We start from the raw sequence: 22,584 nt of genomic DNA on the forward strand, positions 1-22,584 counted from the left end.
ATGCACTTAAATATACATGAAATATAATGAGACCACTAAAGAAAAGGGTAAATTTATTTCCCCTCCTTTGAACACAAAACTTACATAACAGTATCTTCTTCTGCAGCCACTTTACACTGCTGACCTAGTATTTATGAACTACTAAGTGAACTGTGTATCTCCCACACTGTGCTATCACAGTTTCCTTCGTAAAAACCCCAAATAGATGGCTTCATATGAAACCCATTGATTTAAATCCCAATTTTAATTTTGGATTTATAAGCCTTCCATCCTGATTCTGTCATCTAGTAAGTTCAAAATTTTCTATAACGAACTTAATGAGCAAGACCTCTACTACATGACGAGAAACCTCTTTTCAGGTTGAGTTCAATCCAGCAAACTGCAATTCCATGAAAACACAAATGAGGAAAACAAAATACAAAGAAATTTAGGGAAGAATCAATAGTGCTATCAACTACATCTGAGAACACATACCATTCCCTTTGCATTTTGCTGAGGCCCACATAGATTTTTACTTCCTTCTTTGGAGGCAAACTCTTTTCAACATCAGCCTTAATTCGACGAAGCAGGAATGGACGCAAAACCTTAAAAAGGACAAAAATAAATAGGTAATACCAATATTACACATAAGGTCATATTTCAGCATCTTAGAATTGTATATAAAATATATGAAAAAGAAATTTCTCTTCATGAGTATCAAGTGATTTCTTAGGACTTCTTCCTGCAAATACAGTCATATCTCAGTATCTCTGGGAGACTAGTTCCCCTCCCCTTCCCTTTGAATATCAAAAGCCACAAATGCTCGAGTCCATTATATAAAATGTAGTATCTGCATATAACCTACAAACATCCTTCCATATACTTTAAATCATCTCTAGATTACTTGTAATAACAGTTAATAGAATGTAAATGCTATGTAAATACTTGTTACACTATACTGTTTAGGGAATAATGACAAGGAAAAGGTCAGTATCTTTAACATAGATGGAACCATCCATTTTATTTTTATCTTTTTTGGGGGCAAATATTTCCAATCCATAGTTGATTGAATCTATGGATGTGGAACCTACGGATATGAAGGGCTAACTGTATATAATTTATTACTACAGGGTTCCTGAAGGGTAATAATACAAGATCATTACTTATTCAATACAGGCATACCTCAGAGATATTGTAGGCTCAGTTCCAGACTACCTCAATAAAGCAAGTCACATTTCCCAGTGCACCTGAGAGTTACATTTACACTATTAAGTGTGCAATAGCATTATGTCTTAAAAAAAGTACATACCTTAGTTTAAAAATACATTATTACTTTAAAAATGTGATACATTATTTAAAGCAATACATTATTGCTTTAAAAACAGAGTAAACACATGCTTTGGGAAAATGGTGTTGATAGACTTCCTTGACACACGATTGCCACAAACCATCTATTTGTTTTGAAAAGTAAATTTTTCTTAAAAATACAGTATCTGTGAGGCACTGCAAAGCGTAATGAGATGTGCCTGTATACATAATGAGTATGTACCTGTTATACTACCATAAAATACTAAAAACAGTAGTAAATTTTTAAAATGATGTTTTCAACAATTCGCTGCCTTTCAGGTCTAAAACTAGTTACTTGCATGCAGACTGTCTAACATTGCTTAAGAATGGGCAAGGGTCTCATTAACATCTCTTTTATGGTTGGTCTTTAAACTTACTGTCCTAACTTACGGAAGGAATATACAAGTATACACTTCAATAAATCATGAGTGTACAGTTCTAGAAATTTTATTCAAGTACTGTAAAAGTACCCATGTTATTACCTAAATAGAACACTCTAGAAATCATTTTTGTGTCCCTTCCAGTCACTATTCCCTCTTCTCCTTCCCAAGGGTAAGCAATATTCTTACTTTTAGACACCATAAATTAATTTCGCCTATCATTTTTAACTTTATATACATGGACTCAATAAGCACCCATTTATATCTGGTTTCTTATATTAAACAATGAGACATTTCCACGTTATATGTAGTAGTAGTTCACTCATTTTCATAAAACAGTAAGTTTTAAAATTAACTATACAACTAAAGATACACTTTTTTGTACCTCTCTTCTATCTACACTGGTTTTTAAAAACAGTGACTATATCACAAAACAAATTAGATATCACTGGGGAAAGTATCATCAACATCTCTCTAATATCACCATGTAGAAAAGCTAGTTTAGCCCTAGTTGACAGGCGCCAACAACTGCCAGATGTGTAAGTGAAGACCTTTAGCTCCAAATGGTTCTCTTCTGGCATTGTCCAGCTAAATAAATCTAACTGGATAAACCCAGGTGTAACCCACAAAGAAACCACCCGGTCAACCCATAAATTCTAGGGTTGTTAATAAACTATTAAGTGTTTTGGGGGTGGGGGAAATAAGGGAGTCTTATTTACCCCTAAAGGGGGGTTAAGGTGTTTTTGGGGGGTGGAGGGAATAAGGGGTTCTTCTGCAGCATTAGATAACTAACGCATCATATAAGAGTTATCTCATTCCTAAGCATATCCATACTGACTTCTAAACCTTCCTTTCATTATGAGACCACAGGTACTACTGTAGAAACTTCAAAGTAAAGAGCAGGAGAAAATTGAGAGGTAGCTACAAGACCTCTTCTCCCTGACTTCATAAGCATTTTCAAAATACCCTGTGAACAAAACAGTTTCCAAATCTGGTTGATTCTGCTCTGTGGGTTATTTGTTTGCTTTACCTAGATGTACCTACGTATTTACTACAGGAAAGCCAAGAGCAGAAGAATAAGGGAAAAAAAAATGCATGAAAAAAATCATGTTCTTCTGCCTCCTTTTCTACCCCCAAGATTACATATACACTCCACAATCCTTGGTCTAAGTAAACATGAAGAGAGTGCTCAGACGCATGAATGCCATCTGAATTGAAATAAAGGTAGCTAGGAAATTACTACCTTCAAATATTTAACAAAACGCTCAGTATTTAAGAATTTTAAAGTACTTTATAATGAAATATTTGAACAATTATGAACTTAATTTTTTTTCCCTGCTCAAATATCCACTCTAACTAGGCATTGTGCCAGGTATACAAAGACAAATAAATATGCGCTTCCTGCCTTTGTGCTTACAATCCAGTATAGAAAACACTTGTGAATCATCTCAATATCCTCTGCAAAGTCCTATAACGTTAGGGTGCTCAGATTGTTAAAGATGGAATACACAGATGACTAGGCCAGCCTCAGCCTGGCTGGTTCAGTGGAGGTGATGTCACTGAGTCTTGGACTAGGTATTAGTAAAGAGACCAGGAAAAAGGATTCTAGATGTAGCAAAAATGATAAGCAAAAATAGATTAAAATTACCACAATGTTTACAGAAAACTGACAGTGGGGTCAGCAATCTATCAAATTAAAGCTCAATATATTAAGTAAAACAGATGCCAAAGAACGTTAAAAAGGTTAGGTCATGGAAGGGCACAATTTTGTTCCCCAGGGGACATTTGCAATGTCGAGAAATTTTTGGTTGTCACAACTGGAGGAATGTTACTACTGCCATCTAGTGAGTAGAAGTGTCAGGGATGCTATTAAACATACAACACCACACAGGACAATCACGTTCTCCCCTCTCTCCTTACCCCTCTCAAAGATATACCCAGACCAAAATGTCAAAGGAGGCTGAAAATTCCTGAGTTAGGTCATTAAGGGCTTTATATAACATTCTTACAAGCTCCTGCTTTAACCTGCTGACCAGGGTATTTTAATTTGGGGTCTGTTAGAGAAGTTTCTCTACCTACCACCTTTTACCTGTGAACCATCCCAGGAAGCTGTATGTAAAAACAAAGCTACACGGCAAAGCAAAAACATACCAACTCTGCTCATTATGCAAGGCAGTTGCTTACACACAATGTCACTAGATTTAAGAAAAACAGATGGATCTTTCGCCCTTTCAAAAGTGAACCTGTTAGATTCTTCTACGGAATGTTAATTGAACTAAGCTTTAAAAACTTGTCTATAAGGCCAGGCGTGGTGGCTCATGCCTGTAATCCCAACACTTTGGGAGGCAGGTTGATAACTTGAGTTCAGAAGTTCGAGACTAGCCTGGGCAACATGGTGAAACACCGTCTCTGCAAAAAATACAAAAATTAGCTGGGCATGGTGGCGAGTGTCTGTAATCCCAGCTACTCTAGACGCTGAGTGGGGAGAGACTGCTTGAGCCTGGGAAGCAGAGATTTCAGTGAGCCAAGATCAAACAACAACAAAAACTTGTCTATATTAATTATTATGCAATTCTTCTTTCCCCCACTGTACTTTGTATAACTGTAAGAAATTACTTTTTCCCTTAAGTCAGGATTCCACTCTAGGTTCTAACACTGAACAACCACACATCATCCCCTACATTGATTGTAAGATGTAACAGTTAAGTGTCAGAATTCAAGCAGATCTGATTCTTAAGCCATTGAGCTTTTTATTAGCAGGAAAATAATCTACTAATTTAAACCTTTATCCTTTTTCCCATCAGAAATATGCTTTAACACTACTCCAAAATACTTACCATATGAAGCCTCTCAACTAGTTTTTGATCCCCAAGGCAGTTGTTTGTATCAAACCAGGAATCAAAGTCCTAGATTAACAAAAAAAAATACTCAGATCAGAGATAATATTAATAAATACCCTATAATACCAGATACAGAAATGATTTCTAGAATTAGTAATTTTAATTGTAACCCACAATAAAAAAAGTTAGTCCAACCCCATTTCTCCTGTGTCACTGTTATCAACAAATTTTAAAACAAGTAGATCAGAAATCACACTACCTTCTAAATATTCTTCTCGAAAACATCAAAATAACAAGTTTCACAGTAAAAAGATAACTTGGAAAGCAAGTTCTATAGTATTAGAAAATTAATATTCTTGAAAAATATCTTTCAATTTTCATAAAAGCTTGAAAATTAAAACATTTTATAGTTTGTTCTCTAAGACCATTCAGACTTCTCAAATACCAGTTTACAGAACAATGTCAATTTTAATCAAACTTACTAAATGAAATTGAAATTACCAGCATTTCATTAATATTTGGTTAGGATACAAGGACAGTTTCTCTAACCTCATCTCTTGAAAATATGTATTATATATGTGCTTTGTTTTTGAGTAAACATAATCTTAGAATTCACTGCTTTAACTAAAGTAAATGAAAGTGTCAATGTAGTGAGAAAAAAGGAATTATCTCAAGAACATCGAAATATGTAAAATCGAAACTAAAACTGCTTTTCGAGTTTGATTAAATATCTTTTTACAACACAAAATCACTATTCTTTCAAAATAATCTTCAACAGAAAAAAACAAAATTAATACCTTTTTATAACTTAACTGTAGAAAAATATACTAACGTGGTGCTCTTCAAATCCCTCCAACACACACAAGATGCCAGCTATGCAAACAAAGTTTCAAAAATAAACGCTGGTCCAGCAAAAAAAAAAAAACAAAACTGCAATTTCTAATAGCAAAAACTCTTGACATAGCTATTATATTACTATTAACAGTTCAAATAGCTAATTAACGATTGCTATCATTTCTATGACTACAAATAATCCATAAAGATTAGGTTATATTTGTTTGTTAGACTATAGTAAAAGAAAAGCCAGACGGATTTCACTAAATTTGACAGTCACCCTTGGCACTTAAAACATAAGCAATGTGAGGTATACAAATCACTTCAGGAATACCTTGAGCAGCACCTTAAAACCATAACCAGTCAACCTAGAGCCACTGAAACAAAATCAGGCTAACATGACTTACCAAATAGAAGTGACAATTTATGCCATTTCAGATAGAGAAAACAATGATTTAAAGTAGACTGAGGCCTGGCGTGGTGGCTCACGCCTATAACCCCAGCATTTCGGGAGGCCGAGACAGGCAGATCACTTGAGGCCAGGAACTTGAGACTAATCTGGACAACATGGCAAAACCTCATCCCTACAAAAAATACAAAAACTAGCCAGGCGTGGTGACACACACCTGTAATCTCAGCTATTGGGAAGGCTGAGGCACAAGAATCACCCAAATTCCAGAGGTGGAGGTTGCAGTGAGCCAAGATCGCACCACTGCACTTCAGTCTGTATGACAGAGTGAGACTATGTCTCAAAAAAATATAAAATAATAATAATAATGAAGTAAGATTGAAACTAAAGGCACAAAAGTAAATTCCCATTATACAGAGACAACCTAGGAGATAACACCAGGCTAACTATACAAATAAAAGCATAAAAAATTAATAATAATCTCAAGCCACGCTAAAAGACAGGCCACTTTTATTACAAAAATATATAGCATTAAGCAAAATATTATTATTACCAGAAAGCATCAGGAAATACTTACATCCGCTGAATTAAACACATCTGGCAACAGAAAGTTAAGAAGTGACCACAGCTCATGCAAGTTGTTCTGAAGAGGTGTTCCAGTCAATAATAGTCTATTTGTAGTCTTGAATTCCCTCACTATTTCTGACAACTGAAAGAAAAGAACCAAATACACCATTAGAATATTCTGCATATTACATTATTTACAACAGCAAAGACCTGGAACCAACCCAAATGCCCATCAATGATAGACTGGATAAAGAAAATATGGCACATATGTATCAGGGAACAGTATGCAATCATAAAAGAGAATGAGTTCATGTCCTCCGCAAGGACATGGATGAAGTTGGAAGTCATCGTTCTCAGCAAACTAACACAGGAACAGAAAACCAAACACTGCACGTTCTCACTCATAAGTGGGTGGTGAACAATGAGAACACATGCACACAGGGAAGGGAACATCACACACCAGGGCCTGCTGGGGAGTGGGGAGAAAGCAGAGGGAGAGCATTATGACAAATATCTAATGCACGCGGGTCTTAAAACCTAGATGATAGGTTGCTAGGTGCAGCAAACCACCATGGCACATGCATACCTACGTAACAAACCTGTACGTTCTGCACGTGTATCTCATAACTCAAAGTTAGACGAAAAAAAAATCTGTACTTCAATCAAATTCTTACATGAAGGCTTTTCACATCTAAGTATCAAATTACCTTAGATTTTTCATTTTTGATCCTGTGAGCTTCATCTATTACTAAGTATCTCCAATTAAATTTTTTGAACACAGACTTCTCTTTAATAAGCATTTCATAAGATGTTACACATACGTCCCATTCTCCTGGTAATAAAACGTCTCTGACAAAAGCAGCCTGTGTAACAAAAGAAAAAAATTACATCACACAGGAATAAACCACGCATTAAATTTACTGATGACAAGTAATCTAATATGTAAAAGGAGGTGGGAATATTAAAAAGGAGTAGAGTAGCTATATTATGCAAATGTTTAGAATCAGCTTTCTTAACACTAAAGTAACATCATTAATCATTTAAATGTCAGAACCATTAAATTTTTAAAAACTGACAAAGTTAACCTGTGCAAAATTCAATAGACACTTAAAATGGCTTTCTGCAATTCCACTAGATATGGAAATCCTTAGGAGACAGGTTTAGACAAAAAAGAGGGAGGTTTTAACATAAAGAAAGGAACAGGGCGGAAAGATAGTTAGCAGTAGTAGGCATCTGCATTCCTTTCAGGTTTATAAATGTATTAACACATTCCTAATAGTATTATTTTAAAGGTAAGAAAACTGAAGCAAAGAGTGGTTATTAAGTAATTACCACTCTCTGGGCTCCCAAACAAACAAACAAAAATTGATAACTTAAAATACCCAACGTAACTAGAAAAGGAAAGAAAAAAATCTAGACTTCTCACTCACAGGTAAATGAACGGGAAATAAAAAACAAGTACACAGCTATTCAGCAGAGTCTGAATAAATTTCCAAATCTGAGCTTTATATACTAATGTTATTATTTCCATCTCTTCTTCCCACAAGGATGTTGTTAACTGATCGAAATTTTAACTTATTTTGTTAGATATCATAATAAATCACCAAATAACTATATATGACTCAACTGTCTTTAAAAACCGTAATTCTGTGACTATTACCACTACACACGTTCATCTAAAAATGTGGCTCCTTAAATTTCCAACCAACTCACATTTCAAAACATCTTTTAAAAACGAGAAAATACTTCTAATGAGAGCAAAACCACTGATTTTATACAACCACTCCCAAAAGGGAAACACTATATATTCTTACAGCTTTCTACAGTTTCTAGTGTCTTCTTTCCAGTATGATCTTTTTTTTTTTTTTTTTTTTTTTTTTTGAGATGAAGCCTTGCTCTATCGCCCAGACTGCAGTGCAGTGGCACCATCTCGGCTCACTGCAACCTCTACTTCCCAGGTTCAAGAGATTCTCCTGCCTCAGCCTCCCAAGTAGCTGGGACTACAGGCCACGTGTGCCACCACACCGTTAATTTTTTATGTTTTTAGTAGAAACAGGGTTTCACTGTGTTAGCCAGGATGGTATCGATCTCCTGACCTCATGATCCGCCTGCCTCGACCTCCTGAAGTGCTGTTTTTTATTCACCAAGACGATGCTACATTTGTAAATACTAATATTTGCGAAGATCTCATCTCTTTTATCCTTCCTCCCATTATACCCATACTCAAGCCTGAATTCAAATTATTTTAGCATCAAAAATGTAATGAAATACTAGAAACTTACTCTTTGTTCTTTATCTCCTATCAAACAAACAGATCTAAGTGTTGGTACCCATCTCTTGAATTCACTCATCCAGTTGTGTAATGTAGACTTAGGAACCAAAACCATATGAGGACCAGGAATGTTTCTATAATGTTTCATGTACCCAAGAAGAGAAATTGTTTGAAGAGTCTTTCCTAGGCCCTAAAAGATTTCAAAATAACCATGAAGCAATGAAAAACAAAAACATTATTTCAAAATTATACCTCCCAACAAACAGAGATAAATATTTAAGAGAAATGCCACATATTTATAATAGTTAATAAATGGCAAAAACTTAACATATGTCAAAGTTTGTAAGTGTTATGTCATATAATCTTCACAAGTCTCTAAAGGAGGTATTATTATCACCCGCATAAGGCCCAGTTGAAGTGACATTCCCAAAGCCATCTAGCACAGCTAGCATTGAAACACGTTTCTTTTGACTTCATACTTTCTCCAACCAATTAAACGTTTTAGCACTATAGCAATAAGGAAACTTTTTAAAACATTCATTACATATCTAGCAGTTAACAAAAGATAAAATGTTTTATAAGAATTGTACAAGCTACCACCTGGAAAAAATTCTTATCATTTATAAACAACTAATGACCTCACTTGTGTTTTACAGAACTGGAAGGAAATAAATCAGTGTACTATAAAAGTCATCCAAAAACATGTTTCTCAAATGTATTGTTTTTAAATTTATTATATTTTCACAGATGGAAATTTCTCACAATTAAAATACAGATCACACGCAATTAAGGCAAGCTGCTTACACTAGTTTCAGAGAGGATCCATTTGCTAACAGTTGTAGACTGTAAGAAACTTTTGTCAATTTAATGTATAAGATATTTTAAATACAAAACATACCCTTCAAAAAATCTACCAACACATACCATTTCATCTGCAAGGATACCATTGATGCCATTCTCATACAAAGAAATGAGCCAGTTTAATCCTCGGACCTGATAATCTCTCAGTTTACCCCATTTTACATCTAAGAACAAAAGAAAAGCACAATATACATTTTAAGACAAGAAATACAAGGCAATCTCTTCATCTGGGCCTACACATATATACTGACTTCATTTTCATTACTAAGGGATTCTTGAAGAATAGGAACTCTGCAAGTTCCAAACTACTAGAGGTAGCTGCCATGGTCTGAAGTAGATACGCTGGACATGGAAGATAACCAAGTACGGGAAACATGACTGCAGGAATCAGAGTACCCACTCCAACAACTCAGTTCTTATGTTACCCATATACTGGTCCAAGAGACTCTTTGGCCTCTTGTCTTTTTAATGACAACCCAAGTATTCCTAACCAAGTATTTTCAGCTTTCATAAAGACCAGATACAGGTTATCTGCAGATTTTATTTTCTTTCTAATAAAAAAAGGAAATAGGAAATTCCTAAGTTACTTTTCCAATATATCTTATACATTCCAATGTGCTCTCTTTCAGGGTATACTACTTATTTTGCTCCCCAGAATAATTACCAAATATACATAACAGTCACCTGATTTTTCTTTTTTAATATGTACACAGCGTACCCCCCATTTCCTTTTGAAAAACACTTGAGGATAAAAAGCTAACCAACAAACAAATACATTTCACAAAATATTAAAACAAATTAATATAAAAACATCAGAAAATAACTAAGCAGATGTGTTCATGAAGTACCCTTTTTAAAATAAATTAGTTTTATCTGGGACAAATATAAAGCAAAATGATCCCTAGTTTTACATATACTTCAGGGCAATAACAAACACAATGACATTTTATGTAACTTTGAAACATAGCACTACTGTCCTATAATATGCTCTCATCTCCATCAAAATCTGAAGTTTATTTCACAACCAATAAACATCTAAGATTACTAAAAATCTGCTTCACAGATAGTAGCCTACACAAATCCAAAACATTAACCAAAGGATGTCTCAAAGGGCAATTTTTTAAAAAACAACTGTGTTTAACATACATGATGGAGAGTCTTCAAATCGAGTGCAAACATTGGTTGCTTTGGAGCTTTCTGTTAGTAGTTCTTCATCCTCCTCCTGCTCTGTTCTACGGTGTCGGTAACTGTTAAGATGAAAACAAAATTACCTGATTTGAGTTTTGGTTTTAATTATCAGCTACTATTTCAACATCATAGTCAAGTGGCTGACCAAGATTCCACAAAATTAAATTTCTAATAGGCATCAACCAGTGGACAGTAGAAAATATGAGTAAATTTAAATCTCCAACATTTCAGATAATTATTTAAAATATACATTAGTTATTAAAATACAGCAGTACTATAGATTAACCAGAACCCAATAAACTCAAATGTGATAGTCAAATTTCAAGAACTATGTAGTCAGAAAATCTCAATATTTGAATTTTAAAGTGTACCTTTTTAAAAATCTTTCTGCCAAAGGAAAAAAAAGTTCCAGAAACCGCATGTTTAAAACTGCAACTTTGAGCAAAAGGGGCACCATGAGGACTCAGAAATTTAAGCAGTGACCAGGGATTAATCAAAAATATTTTTAAATACACATCTAAATTCTACATCCTAAGAGAATCAGACATACCCCCTTAAAAACTGATTTTCTCAAGTTTTAATACTGCCAATTAATCTCTAAAGGGCTCGGTTCAATAAAACTATTAATACTTACTCCCCAATTCTGACACTTTCAACAAATATTTTCATCTTATTTAGAAAAAGGCAGGTTATGCCCCTACTGAGACCCCTGAATCTAATTTGTAACTTCATTTCTACCAAAACTACATGCTTGGTAAAAGGATAACTGGCCTTCCAAGATAGAAGCATTCCTCAGAAATTCAAGGGCCTTCTTGTTTGTTATATATGCTTCTAATCATAATCAGTACATCCTAGTCTGTTATTCCTTGTACTTCTCTGCATTCTGAGCCTATGAAATTGAGTACAAAGATCTACTTCCATCCCCAATTTATTCTCCATAAACTGGGAGATAATTTTAACATTTTTATAAAATATCCTTTATAGTTACTCTCAAAATGCTTATTACAGTTGTAAAACTTAAAAGCTGAGTTGTCATTTATTGTTAAAAACTGAATATAATTGTGAATGCCTTAAAAAACAAACAAACAATGTATTCCTGGCCAGGCACAGTGGCTCATGCCTGTAATCCCAGCACTTTAGGAGGCCGAGGTGGGTGGATCACTTGAGGTCAGAAGTTCGAGACTAGCCTGGCCAACATGGTGAAACCCCATCTCTACTAAAAATACAAAAATGAGCTGGGCTTGGTGGCGTGAGCCTGTTATCCCAGGTGAGGTACAAGAATCGCTTCAACCCCAGAGGCACAAGTTGCAGTGAACCGAGATCACACCACTGCACTCCAGCCTGGGTCACAGAGTAAGACTCTGTCTCAATATAAACAAACAACAAAAAGATTTTTAAAAATGTATTCCTGATACTCAAAGACAATACTATCACCCTCATTACTTTAGGTAAATTAGCTTCCCATTTAAAATGGTTTGAAGAGTAAAGAAATCTGTTAACTAGGACTCTTTTTCCCCAATAACACTATTTAATACATCAAGCTGAACAATGTATTATGTATTTCCAATAGAATCTTTTTTATCTTATAAAAAAGATAAATTAGGATAATAATAAAATAGAAAAGAATAACAGAAGTGTTTCTTTTCGAGACATCATATTGACTATCCCATAACAATATTCATTAGTTTCCAGTTTCACACCATGACACTAATGATATTTAAATATCTGCAAACTTCTGAAGTCTGAAATATTTTAAGAAGTATTAAAATAGTGTTTTGGTCACAATGGATGAGAAATAAGATATACTGAATGAGTGGAATACCCCAAATAAAAGGTATTATGCTTACAACGATAACCCCTTCGAGATGAAGCTCGTACTTTCCTTTCAACAAACTGTGTAGTGAATTTAACCTTGTTGATATTTTAGACAATCTTTTGTATTTTAATTACTGATCACAGTTTTCACTTTGGGAATTTTACACAAAGCCATTTCAGGGAGCCAAGACTGCCCTAAATCTACTATTACTAATTAAACATCTTATTTATCCAACCAGGACAAAAATTCTAGAGAATTTCCAAATTCAACATCTAAGAATTACTTTCAACAACCACCAAAGGATGGCATACAACCTGACACTTCAATTTATATAAAAACAACTAAGTATGTAACAAAAAGTTTAAACAAGCTGCTGTGATGTAAGTCATCACAATATCCCATACACCACACTTTAGATAAAATATCGTCAACGTCTGTATGTGATGGAGGAGCCTAGAGCACACCCAAGTCAGATTCAAATTCAAGTCTGGATCATTTTTCAATGTGATATTAAACAAGCCACTTAACCTCTGCATTTGGTTCCTCTCTGAGGAATGACATGACATCTAAATTCCATACTCAATATGATTGTTACAATTCATAAACTATGTAATGCTACAAAAAATAAGACGTTATACAGTTTTACTGTTCTTTTTTTTGGTAGAGATGGGATCTCCCTACGTTGCCCAGGCTGCTCTCACACTCCCGAACTCAAGCAATCCTCCCACCTTGGCGTCCCAAAATGCTGGGATTACAGGCAAGAGCCACTGTGCTCTAACCAATATGCATATTTTTATATACTTACGCACTTATGGCTAAATCATGCCAAGCCAAGCAGGGCCAAATAAATAATGGCACTAAAATAATTTTTTAAGTTATTTATCATAGTGATTTTATGCTTCTACTGAAGACAATCAAAAATAAGTTTGGTTGAACTATGAAGTTGGAACTATTACTCACTCGCCAACTGATAGTAAGTTCTGCTTCTCATCTTTTTTTATTCGTGGGCGTCCTGGTTTCATCTTCAAAGGTGAAGTTGGAGTCTTCTGAGCAGCAGGCTGAATGAAATGTGCAAACAGTTCTGTCTGCTTTAATAAATACTCGAATCTATTTGCCCGGTCAGTTTGCTGAAAAAAAATTTAAGATACATTTTATCAGAGTATCAATTAAAACTTCAGAAATCAAAAAGTTTCAGCATGCCTCCATACAATGAACTCAGCAAAAAAAAAAAAAAAAAAGGAACTACAGATACATGCAACAACATGGATGAGTTTCAAAAGCACTATGCAAAGTGAAAGAAGCCAAACACAAAAGACTACATGCTGTATGATTCCACTTAAATGAAATGCTAACTAGTGATAGAAAGCAGATCAGAAGTGGCAAGAAGGTGGGAGCAAGAACTGATTACAAAGGAACAGGAGCAAACTTTTTGGGGATGATGGAACTACTCTGCATCATGATTGTGACAGTATTTAAATAAATATTTGCTAAAACTCATTGAATTGCAAACTTAAAATTATTTTATGTCAATTATACTTCAATATAGTTGATTGGAACAATTTTTAAAATATTAAGAGGCATTGTGCAACACAGTGAATTTATTCACAAGCTGGAAAAAATGTGACAAATTTTAAAACGATATTGGGCTTGATACTATTCCTTCCTTTTGTATCTGCCATCTGCCCCTTTGAATGTTCCCTATTTTTATAAAACCAAGAGAATGGAAGACATTTACTTGGGTAAAAAAAAAAAAACCCTTAAGAGTCTTGAAGACAAATTTTCATAAAAATAATGAAATTGAGAGCCATCAGGCAGCCTTTATACAGAAACAATAATAGTTTGATGAAACAAAGGAGAAGCAAGACAAGAAAAGCTCAATAAACAGGGAAACCAACTACTCAACATCTCCGTCTATAAATGTCTAAAATGTCAGTTTGGGAATGAATTACAAAAGACATTTGCCTAAAAACACAAGAAGTATCCAAATGCCATAATGTTGTAACAACTATGTATTTTGAAAAGGAACACAATCATTTTTTAAGGTCACACCAATGTAAAAACTGAAACCCAACTTGCTATTAGGAAGGCACATGGTTATAGTGTTTCATTGGGTCACAAATGGCAGTCACAGCAGCAAATGAATCTGCACAATAACAAGACTGTGAACATGCTAGAACCCCTGTAATGTCCTACAGATGACAAGCCTCCGCTATTTATGTTTCCCAAGATTACGGACTGTTTTTACAGTACTGAATAAGATACATATGTGAATCCAAATTTTACATAATTACATTTCTTAATTTATAGATAATGAAAGATAAGCCAAGATCATGCATCTAGAAGATGTTTGGACTGAAAAAATAATTATTGTGATTATGTCTGGAATCAAGACAAACTGAGAGAATTAAAAGGTTAAAACTGAAATGTCTTGAGGGAGAAAAACTAACAGAACCTAAAAAGCAGAAACAAGAGAGAATGATTAGCAACCTGGAAGAAATCAATTACAAAATCAAATGGAAATTAAAGTGAATAGCTTTGGATTAGCTTCTTTCTCTGAGAGAGGAAGAAATGAGGTAGGACAGCAGAGGCTATACATATGTTTGAAAAGAGAAAGAAAATAAAGACAGGCCTGCAATTCTTTGTGGAGGAAGACTGAAAATGAGGGCATGGGAGAAATGGAGAAGGAAGACTGATCAGAGTGGGCACATTTTAGAATGGCTAAATGAGATTGACAGGCAATAAATACTCAAAGTCCAAGAAAATAAAAACCATAAACTTATTCTGACACCGATCAGCACTAGTATTTAGTTTTCTGAAGTAGTACTCAGCATTCTGGGTTCAAGAATGAAGAGCGGATAGTGAACTTATCTATGGTTAGGAACTAGCAGATGACAAGGGAGTTTGCTTAGGAAAAAACTGTTCAGGTGAAGATCATGATGTCAAAAAACGAAATGATGCTGGGAGACTGAAAAACCTGGAAGAAATGAGAAAAGTTCCAATAAAGGCCACTAAGAAAATGAAAAGCATTGTAGAAAACCACTGAAAAACCTCCATTTCACAGTCAAATTTGTGTCCCAAATAATACTTTGCAAAAATGTTAAGAAACTCGGAAGGGGGCCGGGCGCGGTGGCTCAAGCCTGTAATCCCAGCACTTTGGGAGGCCGAGACGGGCGGATCACAAGGTCAGGAGATCGAGAACATCCTGGCTAACACGGTGAAACCCCATCTCTACTAAAAAAAATACAAAAAACTAGCCGGGCGAGGTGGCGGGCACCTGTAGTCCCAGCTACTCGGGAGGCTGAGGCAGGAGAATGGCGTGAACCCGGGAGGCGGAGCTTGCAGTGAGCTGAGATCCGGCCACTGCACTCCAGCCTGGGCGATAGAGCGAGACTCCGTCTCAAAAAAAAACAAAAAAAAAAAGAAACTCGGAAGGGGCCAGATCATAAGAAAGGGGGCAAATAAAGAAGCACAAAATAATCTATGCAATAATAGAAAAATAATGAACAAGGGTGATATGGAAAAGAGAATAAACTTGTAAGTAAACTTATTATTAAAAAGTATGCAGTAATGTCATGGACATCTTGAGTACACCTGAAGAGGAGCTTTCATTCACTGAGGTAATGCTAAGGTATGTTAAGTAAAAATTATGAATACAGTTTTGGATATTCTCAAGTAAGAGGTATGAATAGGATTTTAAAGTAAATGAAAATATTGATTACAGGCTTCTGGGCTAGAGGTTAAGTATTTGAAAATATTCAGTTTAAAGATACCAGGTAAAAACCAGTAAGAATCAAACTGTCTAGGAAGAAACATTCAAATTTTAATAAGGAAAGACAAAGGAATAAAAAAGCAAAGAGGATATTATCAAGGGAAAAAACGTCTTTCAAGGCAAGTCAAGATTTTTGAGGAATGGTCAACAGTATCAAGCACAAATCAAGAAACTAAAACTAAGCCTCAGAATTGGCAATTAGATTCACTGGCATAGTGTCAGAATCTAAACTATAAAAAGTTAAAGCAGTATTAAAATATGTAGACTGTATTCAAAATCGTATTCACTTTAAAAAACAGAGGCAAATCTATTTTTTCTCTAAGTTTGATAGCAAAAAAGGTGACAGTTACATATATACATATGTAAACTACGTAACAAATCAAACCTAAAGATAAATCATTTATAATTTACATAGTATTATATGCCCATAGAATATACATCATAATTTTAAGATTTTGAAGTTATTTAAGAGTTCAAAAATATTTACTGATTTGGAAGAGAAAGTCAAAGGACAAGAAAAAAGTATGTTTTAAAAAATATGTAAGATCAGCTATGTGCCAGATATTGTTCTGGGTACTGAAGACAGAAAGATTAAGACACTGTTCTTACCCTACAGGAGCACACTGTGTAGTGGTATTCTTATTTAATACATTGTTATTTTAACTTTTTTAAGATTTCAATACAATTAAATGAGTTTAATTCATATAAAGCATTCAGAACAGGGCCAGATACGGCATACATTCACTGTTAGCCACTACTACTATTATTAAAACTGAATTTAAATTTAAAGTTCTGTGTAGGTACTGTTTAAGTCATAGTTTTGAGAAGTTTCTTAGACGATACGGAATGTGAACTGGGACTTAAATGATTCCAGTACAATGTCATGTTCTTTTTGTAAAGATCGCATCTATAATGTAAAAATGCTGTGAGCAAGGAGCATATTTCTTTTTTTGGTAACTAGCAGAGTATAATGCTAGCCAGGTGCAGAATAAACATACATTGAGTAACTATTCTGGTCACCTCACTTTCAAGGTTAAATTTCCAAAGGTGTTGTTAACATAACCAGATAATAACATCATATTATGTTAATTCATACAATACTTCCATTTGGTTTACATAGACACATAAGATATGGAAGTTATAGTATTCCACATTACACATACTTCAAATGGATATCTGTGCCCTAATTATAAAATTGAACAGATGTTGCTATGGTTTGACTGTGTCCCCCTCCAAATCTCCCACGTTGTAATTTAATCTCCAGTGCAACAGTGTTGGGAGGTAGGGCCTAATAAGAGGTGATTAGGAAAAGATTACTGTCATTATCTCAGGAGAAGGTTATCACCAATGGGCTTGTTATAAAAGAAAGCTCAGTCCTGTCTTGCTCTCTTCTCTTGGCCTTCCTCCATACAATGACACTGCAAGAAGGCCCTCAGCAAATGCTGGCCTTGACCTTGGACTTCCCAACTTCCAGAACTCTAAGAAATAAATTTCCTTTCTTTATAAATTACCCAGTCTGTGGTACTGTTGTAACACAAAATGGACTAAGATAGACGTTTAGTACATTTAATCACCTAATAAAAAGTTTTCTTTACAGACTCTATTCATAAGCCTAGAACATACCATTTTTTCTTCATAGGTAGGATCTGGTTCTTGGATTTCTTTTTGCTTTCCAGGTGATGCATCATCAAATACTTCCTGGTAGAAAGAAAACATTAAATAGAATTGGTCTTCAAAAATAGTAAACATACCATTATAGACCAATTTCTGCCCAAACCACATCTCTAATAATATATTCTCACCTCAAACTTCCTAGAAACTTAAATGGTTGTCATCTAAACTAACAGAAAAACTGATAAAATGATATTAGATACTATGGGGATAACAACCTATTTAACCTATATAAACTGTATGATTGTTGCCAAGATTAGAACACAAGATTATCTTCATCATCCTAAAAGAAACTACATTTAATACAAGCCAATCTGTTTCTCTTTCCTGTAATAACCATGAAACCAAATTAAACAGTATAAAATATGGGGGAAAGTTCCCTTTTTGTCACAAAACAACAGTATCTACTGTGCTACTACACAAATGTATACAAAGAAATCAGGATTAGTTACCCTGATTTCCATCTGGAATACTACAAAAACTTTTTCTCCCAGCCTACACTGAATACTCTAACTACAGTCTGAGTCCTAAACTAGTAATAAATGTTACTCTTGCAAATGTATTTATCCTGACATTCATATGTGACAAGCAACAAAATCAACAACTTCTACACTGCAAAGTTCTATTCATCCACTAAAAAAAATTGGCAGAAGTATAATCTTCACTAATGATGCACAAATCTATGCTTAGCAATACATACTATAATAAAACTATCTGTGACCAAGAGGTTGTGGGGAGGAGACCTGGTATGGTACTGGAATAAAAGGTAAAATGACCTTAAGTGAAGTCTAACTTCATTGTTAAGACCCTTGGCACTTGTGTGACCCTATGCTCTTCATAAATCTCTGGTCTCCATATATAAGTGACAAAGCCACCTACCCAGTCGTTTACAAAATTCCAAAATGTCATGAAATGCAACCTACAAGAATAAAATGTGCTTTCCAATGGTAGTCATTATTTCTTCCACAGTTTAAAAAAAAAAACCAAAAAACCTGACTTCCAGGCATTTTGACATCATCATTATTGGCATATCAATCTAGTCAATAAAGATGAGGATGAACACAGAAGAGTTCCACATTGCCAAAAGGATAACTAAAAAACAAGTTGCTCCATTGACCTGTTAGTATCATGCAAAAAGAAAAAAAGTAACTGAATACATAGGGAGGCTATTTCTGGGAAAATCAGCTTTGCCACACACACACACACACACACACACACACACACACACACAATTCATGAATGCTGAGTTTATTCTGTGATTTTAGAAAAACACCTTAGATCATACTTCCAAACAAGAAAAAGTCATTTATAAAATATTCATTTTCCAAGTGCAAAACAGATTAAGTTGTGACATATATTAGGCATGTGTGCTCAAACTTAGTTTTGATCATGAATTGCAGTGATTCTGAACAGGAAACTGACGGTGCATTTTAAGACAAAAAAATCACACTGTCAACAACAACAACAACAAAATGAGTCAGTGATAAGATGGATAAAAAATAAAATTCCTAATATTTCTATACTAGGAAGGTAAAAATAACTATGTTATTCAATAAATTGAACTGCCAAATACGTTTTTTTGGTAAGAACACGGCAGAGTAAGATGGGTGGGAAAAGGCTCACTTTTAAAGGCAGACCTGAGTTTTATCACAGGTTCTACCTAGCAGAACTCAAATTCCCCATCTGGCAAATGAAAATATCACTAATTTAATACGGTAGTGACATCATCTATACTCACATTTAAACTTAAAATCAATTTTCATTTAAAATAACAACTTCAAGTCAAAAAAGTTGACTTGCTTTTGGCTTAAAATTACTGTGTTCAGATATTAACAAGACCTCTGGTGAAAATTTATTTTTCCAAAGTTTGGATGGCAGACCCCCCTTTGAGAGGCTGAGGATAACTATGAACAGATTTTTGTCCAGAACTGCACATTTACACACAATTGCTTTGTGTCAAACCCCTTAAGCCTTGGAACCGGAATTCAAGTTAAAGAGCCCTGGTAACCCAAAAGAACCATTTCCTTAAGGGGAAAAAAGGCAACACTGAATATATTTTAATTTGAAAGAAATCTTATCCTAATCACTCAAAACTACAGAAACCATCAGGAGTTCCTATGTCACTAAACCTACCCTCACACTAAAAGTTCTTTAAAAGATTACTAACATTAATGTTACCTAACCCCAGCTACCCAAATAAAACTACTGTGCCAAATGCCTCAATGGTAAACTACGCTCCCATTTCCCCACTGTACAACGATTGTGCGTCAAGACTCATCTTCGGAGCAGTATTACCTTCATTCTAAGGATAGGAAAATCCCAGAAATCTTTGGGATCCGACTTACAAAATATTTCAAAACAGGTCGAAGGCCAAGAATAACAATTGGAAGGAGCAATTACTTTTTCCCCAGATATTGCAAAGCCTGGAGGCATATCCAACTTACCCGCCTGGCAGCTTCCCCATCTTTCCAGCCCCCTCAGTACCGTCAGCATCCTCTGGACAACCCAAACCCAGAAGTCTCGGGAGCCGAGTGGTACTAATTTTTTTTTTTTTTTTTTAAGGCGAGAGGCCAAAAAGAGAAAAAGTGCCGGACTGAGAGCCAATCAACTGCGCCTGGTTCTCTAATTCATTCCTACACTTACTCATCCCCCCTAAATTCGATGGGGGATCCGAGACAGCTGCTGCTGCCTTGGTTGCTTCCCTTCCAGTGGAACAGTGCCTGGGAGGGGCTTCCTCTCCCTTCACAGAAGCAGCTGCGCCCCGCTTATCCCCACTGCGCACTCGGCCATCCAGCTCTCGCCATTGTTTCTGCCCAGAACAGATACCGCCCCCGCAAGGACCGGGAAGAAGAAAAAGAGGCCCAAGTCCTCGGACGCGCTGCTTTTAAATGCCTCCTTCACCCTGGCCGTGCATCCCGCTCCTAAGGGGTCATCTCCTCGCCCTTCCCCGAAGTTTGGTGGAAACTAAAAACCACATTCAGAGGTAGGAGAGGGAATTATGGGAGTCTAGTGCGAAAAAAAGATGGGTCCCCCTGGGCCACGGTAACCAAGAACATCTGTTCATTGAGAGCATTCAAAGATTTGTCAAGATTCACGAAAGAGACAAATAATTTCAATGTGAGGAGCCGGAAATCCATTTTGCTTGGCTCCAATAGGTTAAGAACAAGGGAGCAAGGGTGAGAGCATCATTTCGTATCCACAGGGTGTGAAGCTGAGTCTGGTGCAGAGAGAGAAGCCCGGCTCTGCGTCCGATCGCCACGATCCGGCGAGGGAGCCAGCTCCTCCTCCCCGCTGCGCCCGCTCCCCACGCCGCAAGCTGCCCTCACCTCCATCTCGGCGTCTGCGGGACCCGCGCTGGCCGCAGACGCAACCGCCTGCGCAGCGACGCCCTCGGGGCCGCCTTTGTTGCTGCTGTTGCTCCCGCCGCTGGCGGTCGAGGCTGCGGGCTTGGAAGGCGCGCTCTCGGGAGGCGGGGGTGGCGGAGGCTCGGCCGCGGACGACATGATGTTCCGTCTGCGTCACCCGCTGCTGCCAGAGGCCGAGTCCGGCGGGGATGGACGGGGAGGCCTAGGCCCGGGTGGCTACGTCGCAATAAACTGGTGGAGGAGCGAGACTCCCACCCGAGCGCTCCCCCGCGCCGCGCCTCCGCGACGGGCCTGAGCCGGGCCCAGGAGCTGCACACTCCCAGACGTTCTGCTCTTCCGCGGGGCTCTAGGTTCCACCGGCGCTTACCTCACGGCGGGAATCACGTCGACGAGGATGGGCGGGGCCAGACGGGTCACTGAGGTCAAGGAAGGCGGGCTGATTTAGAGAAGGGCGGAGGGTTGGGGGAAGGGAAAAGGAAAACGAAACAGAGACTGAGGCTGGGAAAACGCTTCGCCGCCTCCTCCTCCTCTTCCTCTGGCAGATATCGTCTATCTCGCCAGCATCCAGGACGACTACCTACGCCACCGACTTTCAACCCTCGCGAGATTCCTTATTGGTTCACTGACTGGGTACTGAGTGCGCATGCTCATACTGTCCTCCTTACCCTTGGCCCCTCCTCCTCACCCTTGGCCCCTCCTCCTCCAGACCTCTAGCGGGCTCGGGAGAGAAGAGTAGGCGGGACCTGGAGGGAGCGCTCGGAGGCGTAGGTTTGTGCGTCTGCTGTCTGGCAGGACGCGAGCTCAGTGTTTTAGGCTTTCGTAACGGCTCACGGTTCTCGTTGTGTCTTCCGGGCCTGGCTGGGATCGGCGGCACTACTGGAAAACTTGCCCGAGTTTTGCACTGCCCATTCAAACTTGGAAGTCTTGTGTCTGACCCCAAAACTTCTGCCGTATCCGCTTAGAGGCGTGACGCCACAGCCTTGACGACGTTATGGTTACCCCCAGTGACGTCTCACTGTTTTGTTAAAAAAAAAAAAAAAAAAAAAAAGTCCGTTAGTTTTTTCTTTTTTGGTTTTTGTTTTGTTTTTTTTTTTGCCTTCTCATGTTAGCTGCGTCAGTTATTTCTAAATATCCTCTTTAAGCACAGAGTTAAATGCTATTTCTTCTGAATTTATATGCTAAAGGTAAGCAAATAACATGCACACTACCATGTAAGTGAGAAACACAAATAGTATGTGGGGAAGATAGGTGGTATGATGTAATCTTTTCCTCAAGCATCAAACATT

General features: G+C 36.8%; 1 protein-coding gene across 1 annotated transcript in view; it reads right to left on the reverse strand.

The window, feature by feature from the left end:
* SMARCA5 (SWI/SNF related, matrix associated, actin dependent regulator of chromatin, subfamily a, member 5) overlaps nt 1-22,318 on the reverse strand; it is a 41,804-nt gene extending 19,486 nt beyond the window's left edge. Inside the window, exons 1-10 of the mRNA XM_050791085.1 lie at nt 21,260-22,318; nt 17,886-17,960; nt 13,454-13,620; nt 10,636-10,736; nt 9,553-9,653; nt 8,639-8,818; nt 7,064-7,219; nt 6,367-6,498; nt 4,544-4,612; nt 475-584 (exon numbers count right to left, since the gene is read on the reverse strand). Of these exons, the coding sequence (XP_050647042.1) occupies nt 475-584; nt 4,544-4,612; nt 6,367-6,498; nt 7,064-7,219; nt 8,639-8,818; nt 9,553-9,653; nt 10,636-10,736; nt 13,454-13,620; nt 17,886-17,960; nt 21,260-21,436 (1,268 nt within the window). The 5' untranslated portion in view covers nt 21,437-22,318. The remainder of the gene's footprint in view (nt 1-474; nt 585-4,543; nt 4,613-6,366; nt 6,499-7,063; nt 7,220-8,638; nt 8,819-9,552; nt 9,654-10,635; nt 10,737-13,453; nt 13,621-17,885; nt 17,961-21,259) is intronic.
* Nucleotides 22,319-22,584: the final 266 nt, after the last annotated feature.

Source organism: Macaca thibetana, chromosome 5 (genome assembly GCF_024542745.1).
Source record: "Macaca thibetana thibetana isolate TM-01 chromosome 5, ASM2454274v1, whole genome shotgun sequence".
NCBI classification, from domain to species: domain Eukaryota; kingdom Metazoa; phylum Chordata; class Mammalia; order Primates; family Cercopithecidae; genus Macaca; species Macaca thibetana.